The sequence below is a fragment of the Capsella rubella genome, unplaced genomic scaffold (assembly GCF_000375325.1).
Source record: "Capsella rubella cultivar Monte Gargano unplaced genomic scaffold, Caprub1_0 scaffold_6, whole genome shotgun sequence".
Lineage (NCBI taxonomy): Eukaryota > Viridiplantae > Streptophyta > Magnoliopsida > Brassicales > Brassicaceae > Capsella > Capsella rubella.
This window is the reverse complement of record NW_006238918.1, coordinates 8,413,340-8,434,614: the sequence shown is the minus strand read 5'-3', so window position 1 is coordinate 8,434,614 and position 21,275 is coordinate 8,413,340. Positions and strand designations below refer to the sequence as shown.

General features: G+C 31.6%; 3 protein-coding genes across 3 annotated transcripts; 2 read left to right on the top strand and 1 right to left on the bottom strand.

The window, feature by feature from the left end:
- Positions 1-493: 493 nt before the first annotated feature.
- LOC17881306 (beta-glucosidase 32) lies at positions 494-3,208 on the top strand. The gene is made up of 12 exons (XM_006289663.2): positions 494-655; positions 742-867; positions 984-1,059; positions 1,150-1,227; positions 1,317-1,404; positions 1,501-1,756; positions 1,838-1,956; positions 2,044-2,261; positions 2,373-2,410; positions 2,510-2,612; positions 2,701-2,809; positions 2,922-3,208. The coding sequence occupies exons 1-12, from the start codon at positions 494-496 to the stop codon at positions 3,160-3,162; spliced, it is 1,614 nt and encodes a 537-aa protein (XP_006289725.2). The 3' UTR covers positions 3,163-3,208.
- Positions 3,209-5,734: 2,526 nt separating this feature from the next.
- LOC17881086 (beta-glucosidase 31) lies at positions 5,735-8,590 on the top strand. The gene is made up of 12 exons (XM_006289920.1): positions 5,735-5,896; positions 5,986-6,111; positions 6,228-6,303; positions 6,436-6,513; positions 6,639-6,726; positions 6,856-7,111; positions 7,233-7,351; positions 7,455-7,672; positions 7,779-7,816; positions 7,917-8,019; positions 8,137-8,245; positions 8,350-8,590. Exons 1-12 carry the CDS (start codon positions 5,735-5,737, stop codon positions 8,588-8,590), a joined length of 1,614 nt encoding a protein of 537 aa, XP_006289982.1.
- A 3,933-nt stretch (positions 8,591-12,523) lies between these two features.
- LOC17883566 (beta-glucosidase 32) lies at positions 12,524-15,255 on the bottom strand. The gene is made up of 12 exons (XM_023779996.1): positions 15,094-15,255; positions 14,881-15,006; positions 14,689-14,764; positions 14,490-14,567; positions 14,291-14,378; positions 13,942-14,197; positions 13,706-13,824; positions 13,398-13,615; positions 13,250-13,287; positions 13,047-13,149; positions 12,848-12,956; positions 12,524-12,767 (listed from the first exon to the last, which is right to left on the bottom strand). Exons 1-12 carry the CDS (start codon positions 15,253-15,255, stop codon positions 12,524-12,526), a joined length of 1,617 nt encoding a protein of 538 aa, XP_023635764.1.
- Between the last annotated feature and the right edge of the window lie 6,020 nt (positions 15,256-21,275).

Below are 21,275 nucleotides of genomic sequence, written 5' to 3'. Positions count from 1 at the left end.
TTTTATCTTTAAGTTAAACTTTCTACCAAAAAACTTCAAGAATACTGTTTTATTTATGGATCTCTTACATGTTTTCTAGTTTGAGCGACCTAGAGTTTCGAAACACATAACAATATTGGCTAGTCTTGATTAATGTTGTCTTAACGCGATATGCTGTAATTGGTCTTATCTTATAAAAGTGTAAAATACAAGACGGGAATAACAGTTTGAATCATTCCGGTCTAAAATTTGTTGAGTCACACAATTAATAAAACAAAAGTCATTAAAAGGCAACCCGGTTCAGTCAAAATATGATTTGTTTAATAGTTATACTATAAAACTATTGTTAAGATTCCCATAGTTAACAAAATTTGGTACGCGTGTCTCCAATCTATATAAGAGAAGATGTATGCATTACCATTTCTCACAATCTTCTCTAACTATCATCTCACACTCAAACAAAAGTACAAACTAAAATTTTGTGTTAATTAGCTAATTAACAACGTACAAGAAAATGGCTATTAAGCTAATTTCACTAGTAGTGATCACACTATGTGTAGCATCATGGGATGCTGCAGAGGGAATTAGATCTTTTAGATCTCCTACGACTACTCCTCTAAATCGTTATAGCTTTCCTCCTCATTTCGATTTTGGCGTTGCTACTTCTGCTTATCAGGTTCGTTTGTTGTGTATTAATGTAGCTAATTATATAGTGTAGTTATTAGTTAAAACCGTATTGATGTATATGGATATGTAATGCAGTATGAAGGTGCAGTAGAAGAAGGAGGGAGGACTCAGAGCATATGGGACAAGTTCACACATGAATTCCCAGAAAGGACGAACATGGACAATGGAGATATTGCTGTTGACTTTTATCATCGTTATAAGGTTTGTGCATGCAATAACTTATACATTTGGTTACGTTAGTATATATTTCAGTGGAACAAAACTTTCTTAATGCAAAAACTTATACTAATTATGTAATTATTGGACAAAATGAGCAGGACGACATCAAGCTAGTAAAGGAAATGAATATGGATAGTTTCAGATTTTCCCTGTCCTGGTCAAGAATATTACCAAGTAAGTATTCTTAGAAACTATAACACAATCTCTCTTTACCTTTTTTTGTAATATGCTTTATTAACCTTTTCGAATATAATAAAATTTCAGGTGGAAAGCTAAGTGATGGGGTGAATAAAGAAGGGGTTCAATTCTACAAGAATCTAATCAATGAACTTATCGAGAACGGTTAGAATCATGTGCTATAAATTTAGAACTATAGCTTATAGCTTTGTGTTTGGAGTTTTTCTCATCCGACCTAACATACATGCATGCAGGTATAAAACCTTTTATAACAATTTATCATTGGGATATTCCTCAAGCACTTGATGATGAGTATGGTAGCTTTTTAAGTCCTCGAATCATGTAAGTCAAAAGCTTAGTTACATACATAACGTTACATATGATATAAGTATAAAAATTGGCCGTTGACATATTTTGTTGTTGTGTGACATTATACAGAGATGATTTCAGAAACTACGCCAGATTTTGTTTCGAGGAGTTCGGAGACAAGGTCAATATGTGGACAACGTTCAACGAGCCATATGTTTATAGCGTTGCGGGTTATGACGCAGGCAATAAGGCAATGGGTCGATGTTCAAAATGGGTAAACAGTTTGTGTGTAGCTGGTGATTCAGGCTCGGAGCCTTATTTAGTGTCTCACCACCTTCTTCTTGCTCATGCTGCCGCCGTTGAAGAATTCAGGAATTGTGACAAGGTACATAAGATAAAGCAATGTTTATCTAAAATATAGATACTTTAGCTTCATTTTTACTTATTAACTGTAATTGTGAAACAGATTTCACAAGATGCTAAGATAGGCATAGTGCTATCTCCATATTGGTTCGAGCCATATGACATTGATTCCAATGCTGATAAAGAAGCAGTTGAACGAGCTCTTGCTTTCAATACCGGGTGGTAAGTTTTCATCTATTTAACTTATTTCATGTTTTCAATTCACTATATATTTCTAATCTTGATTATCTTACAACTATATATATATAGGCATCTCAGCCCTTTAGTGTTTGGAGACTATCCAGAGTCGATTAAGACAAATGCTGGAAATAGATTGCCTTCTTTCACCAAAGAGCAATCTATGATGCTTAAAAATTCATTTGATTTCATCGGAGTAAATTACTACACTGCTCGATTTGTCGCCCATGATCTTCACGTCGATCTTTCAAGGCCTCGGTTCACGACCGATCAACACCTTCAATACAAAAGTATGTTCTCATAAAACAGATTTATTTGGCTCTCTAGTTTTCTTGTTAAGTAAAATACTAATAAACTGATAACTAATGCCCTTACATTTATCACCTTTTTTTCTTTTATAGTGACAAATCGTAGCGGCGACAACATCTCATCAGAATCGGTACGAACTTTAAATCACATAAATGATTCTTTCAAGTTTATAAACTTTATTTTAAACTTTATTCTAACCATCTTTTCTTCAACTTTCCTTCCATTTCAGGATGAAAGCAAAGTTCTCTGGTCATATCCGGAAGGCTTACGAAAGATTCTTAATTATATTAAAAATAAATACAATAATCCACCTATTTACATCACTGAAAATGGTAAGAACACATTAAAACACACAATCTTCAGTTCATCCTTTCTTTTTGTTTGGTAAAAGTTAATTATAATTTGAAAATGTATATATAGGTTTCGATGACTACGACAATGGAGAAGTGACACGTGAAGAGATTTTAGAAGATACAAAGAGAATAAACTACCACCAAAAACATCTCCAAGAACTTCAGAAAGCGATCACGTAAGAAATTTTCACTATCTTTGAATTAGAAAAAAACTGATTACCATATTTATGATTGATAAATATAGTCATGGAATATAAAAGATTTAACGTAACGTATACAAATATGCAGTGAGGATGGGTGTGACGTGAGAGGCTATTTCACATGGTCGTTGTTGGATAATTTCGAATGGGAACATGGATATGCAACTAGGTTCGGTCTTTACTACGTTGACTATGCAGATGGTCTTAAACGGTATGCTAAAAATTCAGCCAAATGGTTCAAACATTTTCTTCAGAGATCAGAGAAACCAATGCCGTTGGATCTGTTTGAGAGTGTCAAGAACTGGTGGTCTGCATTACAGATGACCTAAGCTCGTTTGGTTGGCAAAAAAACTATTCAATTGTAAAAATTAAGTAACTGATTCTTTATTGATAAATTTATTATTATAAGAATATACATGTTAATATTGAGATATACCATATACTATTTTCTGTATTGTTAAGTTTCCATTTTAAAGGTTCTTTTGACCTTATTCTTGTGTAATCTTATATAGTTTGTTCTTTTCATGAATAATATATAAATTTTTTGAAATGTTAAATTTATTAATCAAGAAAAAATAAATTATTTACAATAGTTTGGGAAAAACTATTATAAATATTCCTTTAGCATGGAGAGCTTCGCAGTGAAGACCATCGGGAAATATCGATGTCTTTCAGGATGATTCACGCATCGTCCTTCTAAGTTCTAATATCCCCGGTCCTATTTTATCCTTGGAACTTAAAGATCGTAACACCAAAAAAAAAAACATTAAACTATATATGTATATTTCTATATTTAGTAAGGGATTAATGACTTCAATTAATATTTTATAATATATGCTAGTTTTGAATTCAGAATAAATTAGGAAATTAATTTAAAAGTTACATTAAACATATAAAAGGATAATATTTATTTAATAGATATAAAATTTCAAGTATATATATATATATATATATATATATATTTTTGTGAAAGGGAAGATATATATTTGAACTTTTAGTCTTTCAAGAAACTACTAGACAATTTCCTTGTTACTTCTTTTCTTTGTCCAGATCGTCCATTTTTGGTGGCCGAGGCCCGAGAGTTTCATTATTATATATTTTGGTGCTTTCTATAGTAGGACCATCAGTGTACATAAAAATATAATTTTCAGGCAAACAAATTTTAAGAGAATAGGGTAGTCGTGGAATAGTTCCAGGATCATTCACCTAATCACCTTCTATTTTTATATAAGCAAAAAATTTATGTGTGTTTTAATCATATTTAAACAATACAAAACTTTTTTATTGGGTTTATATGGTAATTACTGTGAATAGAAAACGTGTTAACTTATGCATATAACACCAAGATAATAAATAAAAATAATAACATAATCTAAAATATTTTAAAAGTTTTTTTTTTTTTGTCGGCATTTAAAAGTTTCTTAGATCATTAAAAGTCACTTATTATTATTATATATGTTTGAATATAATTAAACCATTCATAAAGTACAAGCGGAAATAGTAAATACACTGAACCAATAAAAAGTTATCTTTCTTTTAAAAAATTTGGATTTATTTACAACTAAATTAGATCTGCCGCTAATATATTCTCGTAACGTTCTTCAGGACAATCTTTTTTTTTTTCCTTGGGCAAATTTAATTATCTTTTCACCGGCCAATTCATAAAAGTATGTTTGACGACGCAAGATGTAAATATTATTGTTAATTAAACAATTTTTTTTTTGAATTTAATTAAACAAAAATATTGTCAGTCGAGTAGTATTAGAAAGTTAGGATGTGCCAAAGTCATCAGCCCATCACAACTGATATTGACTAATTCTAATTGACGACATTGCATGGAAGGTGGGAGACTAGTGTGGCCACAGTTATCCTCTAATCAACTATGATTAGTTGATTACTTTGTATTGACTAACCATTGTATCATATTTGACGGACCTTGTATTAGCAACATGACCGTTACCTGGATTCGGATTAAGCCTCCTAGTCCTTCAAAAACACTAAAAGTACAATGGTAAGAAAATTAAATAAAAAATAATATAAACTGAAAATATATTCTTAGTTACCAGCAATCAGAAATTAAAATTACATTAAAAAAGTTTAGAAAATTTTATTAATATGACTGAAACACTCTGAGGTATTTAGATGTTCCCTATACATCATAATTTAAATTTACTTTATTTTAGATGAAATCTTCTGTTATTGGTAAATATATATATATATATAAAAAATTCATCACATGTTTTATTTCTCATAACAAATTTATTTGTATATTACTGTTTTGACCAGTGACTTTGAAACCTAACTCTGTTTATGATTTATTAGTTTGATCTCAAACAGGTGTACAATATTACATGACATTATAAGTGTTTTTCTATTTTATTAATACTTTAGCTTCTCATCCTTGTCTTTTTCTTTTAACTTTTTTAACTTGTCCACTAACTTCAAGAATATTGTATTGTTGACAAATTAAAATATGATACACGTTTACTAATATGAGCGACTGAGACTGAGAGCTTTCGAAACACAGAACATTGGCAGTAAGTAGTTTGTTAAATAAAAATATAAAATATTTCAGAATATTTTGTTCTGAGTTTCCCTACTTAACACGATATGTTACATTTTCCTCTTTTTGTAATAAGTCATGTTCCACTCGTAGTTCGTTTAGTCATAATAAGGCAACCGGTTTAGTCAAACTTTTCATTATTTAACAATTTAATTAAATAAATCTTTTCTTATTCCATATATGTGGTACGTGTGAGCCCTAGCTAGCTACCTCTCTCTCTATATAAGAGGAGATGCATCGCATTAACATTTCTCACAATCTCTCTAAATATCATCACTCTCAAATACGATAAACAATCTACAATACAATAATTAACAAACTAATTAACGTACAAGAAAATGGCAATTAAGCTAATTTCACTAGTAGTAACCACACTATTAGTAGCATCATGGGATGCCGCAGAGGGAAGATTTATAAGGTTTCCTACGAGTACTCCTCCTCTAAATCGTTATAGCTTTCCTCCTAATTTCGATTTTGGCGTTGCTACTTCTGCTTATCAGGTTCGTGTGTTATATGTACTGATGTTGTTACTTATAAAATAGAGTTGCACAAGTGTACTCATGTTTTGATGTATATATATGTCATGCAGTATGAAGGTGCAGTAGAAGAAGGAGGGAGGACTCAGAGCATATGGGACAAGTTCACACATGAATTCCCAGAAAGGACGAACATGGACAATGGAGATATTGCTGTTGACTTTTATCATCGTTACAAGGTTTGTGCATGTTATAATTATATATGCTATATAAAAATAATTAAGCTTGAAGGATTTTTCTTTTTCTTAGTGCAACAACTTATATTAATTATGTAATTATTGGACAAACCGAGCAGGAAGACATCAAGCTAATAAAGGAAATGAATATGGATACTTTCAGATTTTCCCTGTCGTGGTCAAGAATATTACCAAGTAAGTACAATTTTCTATTTTAATTCTACTTCTTTAGAACGAACTAATATTATTAATTAGATGTCCTACCTTTGTAGAATTGACTTGTATTATATATTTTTTCTTAACCTTTTTCGACTTTGTAACTTTTAGGTGGAAAGCTAAGTGATGGGGTCAATAAAGAAGGAGTTCAATTCTACAAGAATCTTATTGATGAACTTATCGAAAACGGTCAGAATCATATGCTTAACTAAATTATTTTGCAGATCAACTATTTCATTTAAGTTTAATTAAGTGAAATAGTTTAGTTTTGTGTTAGGGATTTTTTCATCACACTCTATATTATATACATGCAGGTATCAAACCTTTTGTAACAATTTATCATTGGGATATCCCTCAAGCTCTTGACGATGAGTATGGTAGCTTTTTAAGTCCTCGAATCATGTAAGTTAAAAAACTTAGATCCATCCACTATATATATACCATGTACTCATCCATTATATTTAAACCATGAGTATATATACATTTAAGAAGATGTTCTCTGACTTATATATTTGTTGGTTTTTCATACAGAGATGATTTTAGAAACTATGCCAGATTTTGTTTCCAAGAGTTTGGGGACAAGGTCAGTATGTGGACAACGTTCAACGAGCCATATGTTTATAGCGTTGCGGGTTATGATTCGGGCAATAAGGCAATGGGTCGATGTTCCAAATGGGTAAACAGTTTGTGTGTAGCTGGTGATTCGGGCACAGAGCCTTACTTAGTATCTCACCACCTTCTTCTTGCTCACGCTGGTGCTGTTCAAGAGTTCAGAAAATGTGACAAGGTACTAAAACATTCAAACTTCCACCTCAAAAATGAGTTGATGGAATTATATATTTTATTGTAAGAAAAATGATTTAAATGCAAAGAGGTGACATTTCTAATTGATTGTATTTGTGAAACAGATTTCAAAAGATGCCAAGATAGGCATAGTTTTGTCTCCTTATTGGTTCGAGCCATATGACATTGATTCTAATGCTGACAAAGAAGCAGTTGAAAGAGCTCTTGCTTTCAATATTGGTTGGTAAGTTGCCATCTGTTTAGCTAATTAGGTGTTATAAATTCATTATCTAACAATAAAGATATATATGATTGTCTAATCTTGGTTATCTTATATTTTTCTCTAGGCATCTCAGCCCTCTAGTTTTCGGAGACTATCCAAAAACAATAAAGACAAATGCTGGAAATAGATTGCCATCTTTCACCAAAGAGCAATCTATGATGGTTAAAAATTCATTTGATTTTATCGGAGTAAATTACTACACAGCTCGGTTTGTCGCTCACGATCTTCACAGTCATATTTCACGGCCTCGCTTCATGACCGACCAACATCTCCAATACAAATGTAAAGAACCAATAACATGATATTTATGCAAATTTGCGTTGCTTTCTAGTTTTGTTACCAAGAAAATACTAATAAAATTACATTTATCTCTTTTTTTTTTTATCAGTTACAAATCGTAGCGGCGACTACATCTCATCAGAATCGGTACGAACTTTAGTATCATGCAAAATGGTTTATTAAACTTTACAATATATTTTAAATAGTGCTTAACCATTCTTTTCCTTTTTTTTTCCTTAAATTTCAGGATGAGACCAAAATTCTCTGGTCATACCCTGAAGGGATACGGAAGATTCTTAATCACATCAAAAATACATACAACAATCCAACTATTTATATAACTGAAAACGGTAAGAACGTAAAAAACATAGTCTTGAACATTTCGATAATGTCTTACTAATCATCAGTAGTCTCCATATCTATTCACTTTGTTTAATATCAGTAATTAACCACATGAATATGTATAGGTTTCGATGACTACGACAATGGACAAGTGACACGTGAAGAGATATTAGAAGATACAAAGAGGATATACTACCACCAAAAACATCTCCAAGAACTCCACAAAGCAATAACGTAAGAATTCTTCACTATCTTTGGATATAAAACTCATTACCATATGATTGATTGATAAAGTCATGGAATAATAAAGATTTAACGTAACGTATACAAATATGCAGTGAGGATGGGTGTGACGTGAGAGGCTATTTCACATGGTCGTTGTTAGATAATTTCGAATGGGAACATGGATATGCAGTTAGGTTCGGTCTTTACTACGTTGACTATGCAGATGGTCTTAAACGATATGCTAAAAATTCAGCCAAATGGTTCGAACATTTTCTTCAAAGATCAGAGAAGACAACGCCTTTGGATCTGTTTAAGAGTGTCAAGAGATGGTGGTCTGCATTACAGATGATTTAATTTCATTCGTAGGAAGTTAAAATTAACTGATGAAATGTAACTGATTATTTTATCTAGTTCTTGGTAAACTTGTGAGATAAAAGTATGCTAATATTGAGCTACATACCAACTATATAGTTTGTATATATATTTTACAGTCTTCCTAAAGATTCTTTTGGATAAATAAATACAGATTTGACGAGGTACGAGAGCCTTAAAATATATTTTCTAATATTTTGTGATTTCTGAGAGTCGCTAGCTTTTGTTTCTATTGTGTACTATATTTGTTCTTCTTAGCGAGACACTGTCTCTTCTCCGCTTGTGATATGATTGGTAGAGTTTTGTCTCTGTTATCCTTCTGTGGTTTGTACTTAGCACAAGCTGTACTTACAACATGTTCTACTCAGTTTTCTTGGTGACGACTCTTTTAATCAAAATTATCACATAAGTAAGAAAAAACAAAACACTGGTTGATACATCACATTAATGAACATGCTAGTTCTTATGTTGTCGGGAGGGAATCTAAGGGTTCTGACCCAAATATATTTTAAGAATTAATATTTTGATTTATAAAATTGTTTGATCATTAGTTATTAGTTATCACCATTATAAAATACAGTCCAAAATCAAACATTAGATGATTAGTTTTTTATGAATATTCTGAAAACTGTGTGCGTTGTTTTTTATTATTATATAGAAATATCCTTGTTGACGGTTTAAAATAGGGAGATTATAAGACTAAAGTACATTTTAGGAAAAATAAAATAAAAATGATAATTTTTTTTAGTGGAAGTGGTTTCAGAATATAAAATCAATAGAGAAATACTTTAGTTTATATATATTTATATGATATTATATATACATATACCAAACCTAAAACTATACTATAGATGTAGATATTGGAATAACATGATAAGGTGTATATAAGATATATGATTATTCATTATTTTATTTATTTTTGATATGTATAACATATATAATATACAAAAATCATGTGCATCACTTACAAAAACTGACATATAATCGTCTCTCTTTTTTTTTTGATATACAATTAACTTTCCTTAGAAAGCATATGTAATTTATGTAAATTAACAAAATTTAAACTAAATATAATTGGAAATTTTTTATAAGAAATTTATGTAAATTATCTAATTTTAATATGGGACGCGAGGAAAATTGAGAACGTACAAAAGTCTTTCAACTCGGGAGAAAAATAGGAGAAACATAATGAATAATGGTAATTGTGTATTTTTCTTATTATAAGTATTTGCTCCTCTTTACAAAAAAAAAAAAAAAGTATTTGCTCCAGCAATATCAAAATACTTTTCTTTTCATAGTACATTCAATAAGTTATGCAAGACTTAAAATAACACAAATAGATTCTTCATAGTACATTCAATGTGTTCATTATTGAGAAGACGTGGTCTCAAATAGATTCTTCATAGTTGACCACACGATAGAGGCGGCTGTCCGACTCGAGGGTCTCCTTCGACAAACAGTTAGATCCTCCATGTATTATATATAAAGGACAAATATAAAAAGGTCTACAAACATTATACTAATATAAATGGTATGAAAAATCAATCGGTACACATATCAAACCAGTTCATATGTTTTTCCCAAAACAAGAAAAAGGTTGGTTGTGTATTTTTTCGTAATAAAAAAATACTGGATCCAACAAAACCTACTAAAACAATGTTTTCATAGTACATTAAATCAATTATGGTGTTTATGGTTGCCTTTTTTCTAAAAAATATGGTTTTTTCGTTCCTCACACAGTTCTCCATAGTTGACGACGATGGAGACGGTTGTTAAAGCTCCACTGTACACACAACATCGTGATATGCTGTGTATGATTTTATTTTTTATACTATACTTTTACACTTTATCGATGTGTTTATGGACATGATTCTGTACTATTAACGCTTATATATATGTAACACTCCTAATCTTATTTTATAAAAACGGCATAAGTTGCTACCAAAACAAATAAAATATCATCATATTTATTAAATCAAAATAATATCATAATATGCCTTACCTATGAGTTATTATGACTCTCGAACCATAAGTTAGAATTAAAAGGAATAAATGGTCTTTTATATATTCATGAAAGAAGAAATTATATATAAGACTAGTTGTTGACCCGCGCTGCGCGCGGGAATTTTATAATTGTTTTTTTATATTTTGAAATTTATATTTTGATTTTTCTTTGTTTTTTATTTTATTTTTTTGTTTTTACTGTTGTTTTTGTATTAATTTAGTATATGAAATGTTTATTGTTATTTGTTTAACTTTGATTTAGGTCAAATATTAGCTGTTAGAACCTTACATTTCAAAAGCCTTCAACTCTCGTAGGCCAAATTATTCTGGTGAGTCCACTTATTTATTTATCCAAGTGTTTTTATTTTACTTTTTAGTTTTTTTTCTACTTTTTATGCCTAAAATCGGTTGTGTTCTCGTTTGAGGTGGCTTCGGATGGCATCAATTTAGTGGTATATCTATCTGTATAGTATAAATATCCTTGTTTTGTATTTTGTTTTTGTATTTAGCCCCATTAATCAAAAAATTGATCATTACTTTATAAATAGATGTAGCGCGGGAGTTTATTATATTGTTTATTAGTAATTGGTTCGTATTTTATTTCCTACTTATTTTTTTCATTATACCATATTTTACTTTCTTAAAACTTACATTGTGTTTGTATAGAAAAATTATTGTGTTTTAGCTTCATTAGTTGTTGAGAAATTAAGTGTGTATAGTATAAGTCGAAGTGTGAGCGTAAAGTGGAAGTGCGGTTGAGAATCATTGAGAAACGTGTGCTATTAGGGTTTTTACCAAATATAGATCTAGATGTTAATATTTTGGGCCATTTTATATGTTAGCATGAAATTTGAACATGATTTGTGGGTTTTGGGCGGATTATTGTATTTTTAATTGTTTACATTATCTTTTTATATATTGTCATAATTTCTTATTTTTTGTTTTACGTTTTCTTTTTTTGGATTTGTCGTACTTTATATCTCCAAATGATCATTTATATACTATTATATATATTTTTCTGATTCTATGTTTTATATATTTTTTTTTGTTTTTCATATGGAACCATTTTTAAATTTAACATATTAGTATAATTTACTTTATATTTAGTTTATTTCATTTATTAATGTTTTTTATTTTAATTTTCAATTTTATGAAATATAGTTACTTTTTTATTTTGTTTATTAGTTTAACATATGTGTTGTATTGGAAAAAATAGTTAAATTCATATTGGAAACTTTTAAAGAAATATTATTTTTATTTTTACCTTTTTATATGTTTATAAAAAATGATAATTCATGTTTCGGTCCGACCTATCTCATTTATGTTAGAAACTTTTTTGAGACATAAATTTGATAGATTTATATTTTCAAAATTTTTTACTTTTTGTTCTATTCCCGTTAAATCCCATTATATTTAGGTTTACATTATGTAAATATAATCATATATATATTTTAAACATTCACTAAAAATTATAATCTATTATTTATATATTTGTTAGTATAATCGATAATTAGTAAGTTTTTTAACTTTTAATCAATTATCTTTTTTAGTCTTATAATATATAATATAAAAAAGACCTTTCATATTACTTTTTGAAAAATTTATTTACATATGTTTAAATATTAAAATTAAATGATAAAATTGTATAATTAATTTTAAAAATTAAATAATAAAATGAGGTGGATGATGATGTGGCTTAAGGAGAAAAGAGAAAAAGTTAACTTTATATATATAGATGATACAAGAATTAGGTCAAAAGAACCTTTAAAACGGAAAAATTAACAATACAAAAATATAGTATATGGTATATCTGAATATTTAACATGTATATTCTTATCACAATGAATTTATCAATAAAGAATCAGTTACTTAATTTTCACAATTGAATAGTTTTTTGCCAACCAAACGAGCTTAGGCCATCTGTAATGCAGACCACCAATTCTTAACACTCTTAAACAGATCCAACGACATTGGCTTCTTCTCTGATCGTTGAAGAAAATCTTTGAACCATTTGGCTGAATTTTTAGCATATCGTTTAAGACCATCTGCATAGTCAACGTAGTAAAGGCCGAACCTAGTTGCATATCCATGTTCCCATTCGAAATTATCCAACAACGACCATGTGAAATAGCCTCTCACGTCACACCCATCCTCACTGCATATTTATACGTTACATTAAATCTTTTATTATTCAATCATAAATATCAGTTTTTATTCAAAGTAAACGTTTCTTACATGATCGCTTTTTGGAGTTCTTGAAGATGTTTTTGGTGGTACTCTATTCTCTTTGTGTCTTCTAGTATCTCTTCACGTGTCACTATTCCATTGTCGTAGTCATCGAAACCTATATATACATTTTCAGATTATAACTTTTACCAAACAAAAAGAAAGGATGAACTGAAGATTAAGATTGTGTGTTTTAATGTGTTCTTACCATTTTCAGTAATGTAAATTGTTGGATTATTGTATTTATTTTTAATATAATTAAGAATCTTTCGTAAGCCTTCCGGATATGACCAGAGAACTTTGCTTTCATCCTGAAATTGAAGGGAAAGTAGAAGAAAAGATGGTTAGAATAAAGTTTAAAATAAAGTTTATAAACTTGAAAGAATCATTTATGTGATTTAAAGTTCGTACCGATTCTGATGAGATGTTCTCGCCGCTACGATTTGTCACTATAAAAGAAAAAAGGTGATAAATGTAAGGGCATTAGTTATCAGTTTATTAATATTTTACTTAACTAGAAAACTAGAGAGCCAAATAAATCTGTTTTATGAGAACATACTTTTGTATTGAAGGTGTTGATCGGTCGTGAACCGAGGCCTTGAAAGATCGACGTGAAGATCATGGGCGACAAATCGAGCAGTGTAGTAATTTACTCCGATGAAATCAAATGAATTTTTAAGCATCATAGATTGCTCTTTGGTGAAAGAAGGCAATCTAGTTCCAGCATTTGTCTTCATCGACTTTGGATAGTCTCCAAACACTAAAGGGCTGAGATGCCTATATACATATAGTCATAAGATAAACAAGAATAGAAATACATATAGTGAATTGAAAACATGAAATAAGTTAAATAGATGAAAAACTTACCACCCGGTATTGAAAGCAAGAGCTCGTTCAACTGCTTCTTTATCAGCATTGGAATCAATGTCATATGGCTCGAACCAATATGGAGACAACACTATGCCTATCTTAGCATCTTGTGAAATCTGTTTCAAAAATATATATAGTTAATTAATTTCAAAATATATATATATAGTTAATAAATAAAAATGTAATTTAAAGTATCTGTATTTTTGAAAAATATTGCCACAAATCTTATGTACCTTGTCACATTTCCTGAACTCTTCAACGGCAGCAGCGTGAGCAAGAAGAAGGTGGTGAGATACTAAATAAGGCTCTGTGCCTGAATCACCAGCCACACACAAACTGTTTACCCATTTGGAACATCGACCCATTGCCTTATTGCCTGCGTCATAACCCGCAACGCTATAAACATATGGCTCGTTGAACGTTGTCCACATATTGACCTTGTATCCGAACTCCTGGAAACATAGTCTAGCATAGTTCCGAAAATCATCTCTGTATGAAACCAAATAGCAAAAAATATGTCAAACGAACAATTTTTTATACTTGTACCATAATATTATGTATGGGTCTAAGCTTTTAACTTACATGATTCGAGGACTTAAAAAGCTACCATACTCATCATCAAGTGCTTGAGGGATATCCCAATGATAGATTGTTATAAAAGGTTTTATACCTGCATGCATGTATGTTATGTCTGATGAGAAAAAACTCAAAACATAAACCTATAGGTTTTGGAAATCAAAATTAATAAAATAGTTCATAATTTATAACATGTGGTTCTAACCGTCTTCGATTAGTTCATCGATTAGATTCTTGTAGAATTGAACTCCCTCTTTATTCACCCCATCACTTAGCTTTCCACCTGACAATTTGATATTCGAAAAGGTTAAGAAAGAATATTGCAAAAATATATATATTATGTTACAGTTTGTAAAAATATTACTTCATTCTATAAAAGTAGAAAAGAACAAATTTGCACTTACTTGGTAATATTCTTGACCAAGACAGGGAAAATCTGAAACTATCCATATTCATTTCCTTTACTAGCTTGATGTCGTCCTGCTCATTTTGTCCAATAATTACATAATTAGTATAAGTTTTTGCATTAAGAAAGTTTTGCTCCACTGAAATATATACTAACGTAACCAAATGTAGAAGTTATTGCATGCACAAACCTTATAACGATGATAAAAGTCTACAGCAATATCTCCATTGTCCATGTTTGTCCTTTCTGGGAATTCATGTGTGAACTTGTCCCATATGCTCTGAGTCCTCCCTCCTTCTTCTACTGCACCTTCATACTGCATGGCATATACACAAAACATGAGTACACTTGTGCAACTCTATGTTAGAATAAATAACATGATCAGTACATATAACACACGAACCTGATAAGCAGAAGTAGCAACGCCAAAATCGAAATGAGGAGGAAAGCTATAACGACTTAGAGGAGTACTCGTAGGAGATCTAAAAGATCTAATTCCCTCTGCAGCATCCCATGATGCTACACATAGTGTGATCATTACGAGTGCAATTAGCTTAATTACCATTTTCTTGTACGTTGTTAACTTAGCTAACACAAATTTTTAGTTTGTACTTTTGTTAGAGAGTGAGATGAGAATTAGAGAAGATTGTGAGAAATGTTAATGCATAGATCTCCTCTTTATATAGTTAGGACACACGCGTACCAAATTTTGTTAACTATGGGAATCTTAGCAATAGTTTTATAGTATAGCTATTAAACAAATCATATTTTGACTGAACCGGGTTGCCTTTTAATGACTTTTGTTTTATTAATTGTGGTTTAGACCAGAATGATTCAAACTGTTATTCCCGTCTTGTTTTTACACTTTTATAAGATAAGACCAATTACAGCATATCGCGTTAAGTCTGAAACAAAACACGAAACAAGTATATTTGAAATAAATTTTATTTAACAATATTGTTTATGTGTTTCGAAAGCTCTTGGTCGCTTAAACTAGAAAACCTGAAAGTTTGTCTTTTTTCTTCTTGGTACAAGTATTCTTGATGTTTAATCTAAAGCTAATTCATAGAAAAGCCGTAAACTTGTTAGGTAGACTGAAAATAAATATATACATTTAAGATATCATTTTTGGAATGGCTATATGCATTTAATACCACGTAAAAGAAAATTGTCACGCAGAAAATTGAGCAATTCGTTGCATTTTGTCTATCTTTTTTTGTTTAGTTAACTGAATTTAGCCAAAACTTGTGGCATAGATTAACGCTAATGCACATGCATGGTCGTGGAACAGAAGAAAGTAATTAGTCAGTATTAAATAATCTTTTTTTTTTTTGGGAGAAATAGTCAGTATTAAATAATCATGGATCCCAATTTCCATACACGTTAAATAGATCAAAGAAGAATTATGTCAATATTGTTATCAGTTGTGAATCACAACTTGTGATATATGCATGGGCTGACGCCACTTTCTCTTTATGTTAGTTATACTAATTAACTGAATATAATTACTTGAGTATAAAAAAACTAACATTGATATATTTAATGTATAATTTATATTTTTAAAAAGAAAGGTGTATAATATATAGTATTAAAAATAATAATTTACATAGTTTATTTTATATATTGACTGTTGATATAAATTAGTTTTGCATCATTTATGTAAAATGATTTTGAAAATAGTGATATAAATATTGTGTATCAAATAGAATAGATAGTTACACTAATATTATAAGCAATGCTAATATGCATTTTATTGTAAGAAAATCATTTGAATTTTGCATTAAGTAACGCAAATGATCTTTAAGCTAGCCAATATTAAATAAACGATATATCATATGAATATATGATTAAGGGGCACAAGTCTCCCACTTTCCATGCAAGGTTGTCAAATAGGCTAGTCAATCGATCAATTCTGATAGGCTGGCGGCACATATAAATTCGGTAATATCATTAATCAACAAATTAAACAAACAATCATTAATGATATGCATAGCCTCTATTATGAAATATGCCACAGTAAACACAGTACAAGATTGAAAAATACATGGGTTTACTTTTAACTTAACGATGAACCATCCTTATTCATTCTTCTTTTTTTTTTTTTTTTTTTTTTTTTTTTTTTTTTTTGCATGAATGTGAAAATATATTCAAAACAAAAAAGTGTCCTTTTTACAATAAATGCATCATTAAGTCAAAAACTTAATTTAAAAAACATTAAAAGATTTGAAATTTTTTGGAGGGGATTAGCTACGGGTAGCTAACCAAAGCTGAAGTCCATCACCAAATTTTGTTGAGGTTGCTTGCATTGAAAGGAGTTTATTACGGATTAAACGGTCTAAGAAACGGGTGAGGTTGCGTTCTTCAGGTCCTCTTTCCTGCCGGCCACCACAAACGCCACCATTCTCACTCTTGTACCAAAAAGGCCTGGTGCTTCCTCAATAGCTGACTACCGCCCAATCTCTTGCCTCAATACGCTCTACAAAGTTGTCTCAAAGTTGCTTGTGTCAAGACTCAAACCTATTCTTCCAACTCTTATTCTGCCAAACCAAACTGCTTTTGTGAAGGATAGACTTTTACTAGAGAATACCATTCTTGCAGCTGAGATTGTCAATGGTTACCATAAGGCTTCTGGTCCAAAGCGCATTGTGATTAAAGTGGATATTGCTAAAGCGTTTGACACCATTTCTTGGGACTTCCTCTTCAACTGTCTTCAAGGGCTGCTAATCCCTGACCAGTTTCTGAGATGGCTCCAAGCTTGTATCTGCACCACGAATTTTACAATTGGTTACAATGGTTTGGTGCATGGATATTTTAAAGGCAAAAGAGGACTAAGGCAGGGAGACCCTTTATCCCCCTACCTTTTTGTTATTGCTATGAACTCTCTGTCTCTAATGTTGAATAAAGCTGCTGAGGATGGAAAGGTTAGGTACCACCACAACTGCGCTACAGCAAAGCTCACTCACCTCTGTTTTGCGGATGATCTTCTCATCTTCCTTGATGGTTCCCTCTCCTCAGTCCAGAATGTATTGAAGGTTCTCCAAGAGTTTGAAGATAGATCTGGTTTGGCAGTAAGTCTCCATAAATCGTCTTTCTTTGCTGGTGGTCTTTCAGATCAGGAGATTGACTTGATTAAAACCTCAACTGGTCTCTCCCACGGATGTCTCCCAGTCCGGTACCTAGGAGTCCCCCTCTGCACCAAAAAACTAACTTTGCAGGATTGTGAGCCTCTACTCCAGCAAGTGAAAGCAAAAATTAATAACTGGTGTGCTAGATCCTTTTCTTTTGCTGGCCGTCTCTTGCTCATCAACACTGTCATTGCTGGGATCTCCAATTTCTGGAGCTCAACTTTTCTGCTTCCAAAAGCGTGTATAAATAAGATTCAATCTCTTTGCAACGCTTACTTATGGAAAGGTTCTTTGGAAGGTCACTATACGGCAAGAGTCTCTTGGATAACAGTCACTAAACCAAAAGATCAAGGCGGATTGGGAATTAGGGACCTCTATGTTTGGAATAAAGCTTCTATCATCAAACTTATTTGGCTCCTCTTCTTTCAGTCAGGATCGGTTTGGGTTGCATGGTTTAGGCTTCACTTCCTCAAAGGTTCCTTAAACAACTTCTGGACAATGAAAAAACGGCAAAACTACTCTTGGTTGGCCAATAAACTGCTGAAGTATAGAGGCGTTGTGTATGATTGGATAAAAATGCGAATAGGGAATGGGCTTACCTGCAGGTTTTGGACTGACAATTGGTCTCCATTTGGCAAACTATTGGAGTATTTCACTGGTGCAGCCCGGTCAAGAATGGGGATACCAATTGCTACTACTTTGTCACAGTTGTACCGACGAGGACAATGGATGCTTTCTCATGCCCGAACTGAGAACCAGGTCTCTCTCCTTACCTTCCTCACTACTTTGACTCTGAATGATCAAAATGACTACTATGAATGGGAATTAGAGGGCAAGACGTACGGCCGCTACTCTACGGGAGCAATATATCACCTACTGCGAGAAGATTCACCTATTGTCCCTTGGAGTAAAGTGGTTTGGTTCTCAGGTGGGATCCCAAAGCACATCTTCCACGCTTGGCTTCTAGTCCTGAATAGGTGCCCTACTAGAGATCGCATGCTTCGTTGGGGGCTTCAAACCAAGGCCGAATGCTTGCTCTGCAACAACTCATTGGAAAGTCGGGATCATTTATTCTTCAATTGTAGCTACTCTTGGATTGTTTGGGCACCGGTAGCTGTTCGTTGTGGACTCCAACCTAATCGCTCCTGGGATCGAACTCTCAATCACCTTCAAGCGCTGACTGGCCCACGGGCGAATAAACGCCTCTCGCTTCTGGTATGGCAGTGCTCTCTATACTTGCTCTGGGGAGAAAGAAACAACCGACTCCATCGGCAGAGTTTCAAATCGGCTGATTCGTTAAGGCTTCTCATTGACTCGATCATTCGCAACAGAATAGCTTCTTTCAGAGATTCTAACCATGCTCTAGCTTCTTCTATGTTTCAGCGATGGATCTCCTCCTCTTAATCCTCCTACTGACGGTTCACTATTCCATCGCCTTGTCACCTACTAGGTTCACGCTAAGATCTTCTAGATGTGTTTTTCTATTTTGGGTTTATTGGGCTTTTGCTCCTCTTTTTAAATGGCTAAGGCCATAAACGATTAACTAGAGCCGGGCTGGGCTTTTGTAATTTTATTTCCCCCTTTTGCATTTAAATAGAAAGCCTGTTTCAAAAAAAGAAACGGGTGAGGTGATCAGTGGTGCTTGGTGTGTCGCCATGTCGACGTCTGTTGCGCTCCATCCAAAGTGTGTGGACCGTTGCTTGGAAGGCAAGACGCAAGAAGTAGCGGGTAGTACCTTAAAAACAAGAACCCGAGAGCAGATGGATGACTTGTGTATATGAAATAGAATAGTGCCGTATCAACAATCCTTATTCATCTTCTTTTAGATAGCCAATCAAAAATAACACAATAGTATGTTATATTATATTTAAAAATTAAATTAAAATTAAAAAATAAGAAACAAAATTTGTAATTTTTTTATTTAAAAATTAATGTCGATTTGGATTTATAAAATAAATTGAGGAAACAAAGTTTACAGATTTTTATTAAACAATTAATGTCGATTTGGATTTATAATAGAGAGGTTAAATTAAAATTATATGTTGGTTTGAGTTTATAAAAGAATATTAGAGTTTAGATTCTATAAATCAAAAAAAAAAAATCAGTTTGAGTTTGAGTGGTAAGGATTTATTTATTTTCTGATTTTTTTTAATATAATATGACTAGACATATTGTTATATATTAATTGGTTAATTAAAAGATTATGAATGAGAGAAAGGTGAACACAAAGTACCATCCTTAAATTTTCAAACCCAACATATAGTTTCCTAAATAACTCTGGCTCTAAAATGGACAAACACCCGACTTCATTTGTTTTAGAATCCCTACTATAGTAAAACAGAAGTACAAGTAGTTTTCGGGTCGGTTTAAAAAAAAAATAACCCGACTTCAGATCCGGATCTTCTCATTAAATGGTTTTGTTTTCGTATTATGCTTTATTTCGAGACAAATAACTAATGTGTAAAGCCCAGATATTTGGAGACAAATATGTAAACATAATTGGGTATTAAATAGGCGATCGTAATGTGTAAAGCCCAGAAATTTTCTCAGCTTCTCCGGCTATTCCATCCTATAAGATTCAAAAACAGAATAATATTATACTTTACATAACTACATGCAAAATATATAACATCATACATAATTACGGTTTCCATTACGATCGCTTATGATGTAAGTGCTTTGCCATCATACATAATTACGGTTTCCAAACAAAATACAGATTCATGTATAATATTTTCGAAAACAAAAAAATGAAACAGTGTCGCAAATATTACACATATATTTATAACGTTTCAAAAAAGTTGCAAAACATAATACCCTCAATATATTGATATATGATTAACCAATTATCCCCCTTTCCTATTTTAAATAAACCGAAAATGGTCTGATATACTAAAACCACACAATTTTACTTATTGGAAATATATTATTGATTGTTTGTTTAACACACCGATCTATTTAAGCTAGAGTATTTTATAAAATTTAGTGTTTATACTTAAATGTCGAAAATGCATCTTAATTCAGTAGGGAAAAATCGACCATACAATTCTAATCCTCCAATTCAACCCAAGAACAAATTAATCAAGCCACATTTCCAAAAAGAGAAAAATTAAAACCAAAATCACCACTTTTCCTGCGCGCTGTAGCGCGGGTCAGGACCTAGTTTAGAACTTAAGAGGACCAATCAAAAGTTGTTAACGGATCATAAACCAAATTGTTTAAGTCGTGAATTGTAACGTTTAAGAAAAGATGGTTAGAATAAAGTTTAAAATAAAGTTCATAAACACAATTGCACACATAATTGTGACGTGTACAAAACTGGAATTGTTTTTTTCTTTTTAATAACGAAATGGGCGGTTCTTTCTTCTTTTTCAAATTTGAAACTTTCTTATTAAAACGAAATCAAAATCGACCCATTCGAAGAAGAAAAGCATTTCACAAGTCTCTCTCTCTCTCTCTC

What these genes read in the sequence shown, in the direction of transcription:
- LOC17881306 (XM_006289663.2), top strand. Translation starts at nt 494, where the DNA reads ATGGCTATTAAGCTAATTTCACTAGTAGTGATCACACTATGTGTAGCA. An exon ending in ACTTTTATCATCGTTATAAG is followed by an intron (nt 868 to 983) that starts GTTTGTGCATGC and finishes CAAAATGAGCAG; the next exon opens with GACGACATCAAGCTAGTAAA. An exon ending in CTTGCTTTCAATACCGGGTG is followed by an intron (nt 1,957 to 2,043) that starts GTAAGTTTTCAT and finishes ATATATATATAG; the next exon opens with GCATCTCAGCCCTTTAGTGT.
- LOC17883566 (XM_023779996.1), bottom strand. Translation starts at nt 15,255, where the DNA reads ATGGTAATTAAGCTAATTGCACTCGTAATGATCACACTATGTGTAGCA. An exon ending in AGTTCAGGAAATGTGACAAG is followed by an intron (nt 13,825 to 13,941) that starts GTACATAAGATT and finishes TTTTTGAAACAG; the next exon opens with ATTTCACAAGATGCTAAGAT. An exon ending in AGAACATCTCATCAGAATCG is followed by an intron (nt 13,150 to 13,249) that starts GTACGAACTTTA and finishes CTTCAATTTCAG; the next exon opens with GATGAAAGCAAAGTTCTCTG.
- LOC17881086 (XM_006289920.1), top strand. Translation starts at nt 5,735, where the DNA reads ATGGCAATTAAGCTAATTTCACTAGTAGTAACCACACTATTAGTAGCA. An exon ending in TTTTTAAGTCCTCGAATCAT is followed by an intron (nt 6,727 to 6,855) that starts GTAAGTTAAAAA and finishes TTTTTCATACAG; the next exon opens with AGATGATTTTAGAAACTATG. An exon ending in ACTACATCTCATCAGAATCG is followed by an intron (nt 7,817 to 7,916) that starts GTACGAACTTTA and finishes CTTAAATTTCAG; the next exon opens with GATGAGACCAAAATTCTCTG.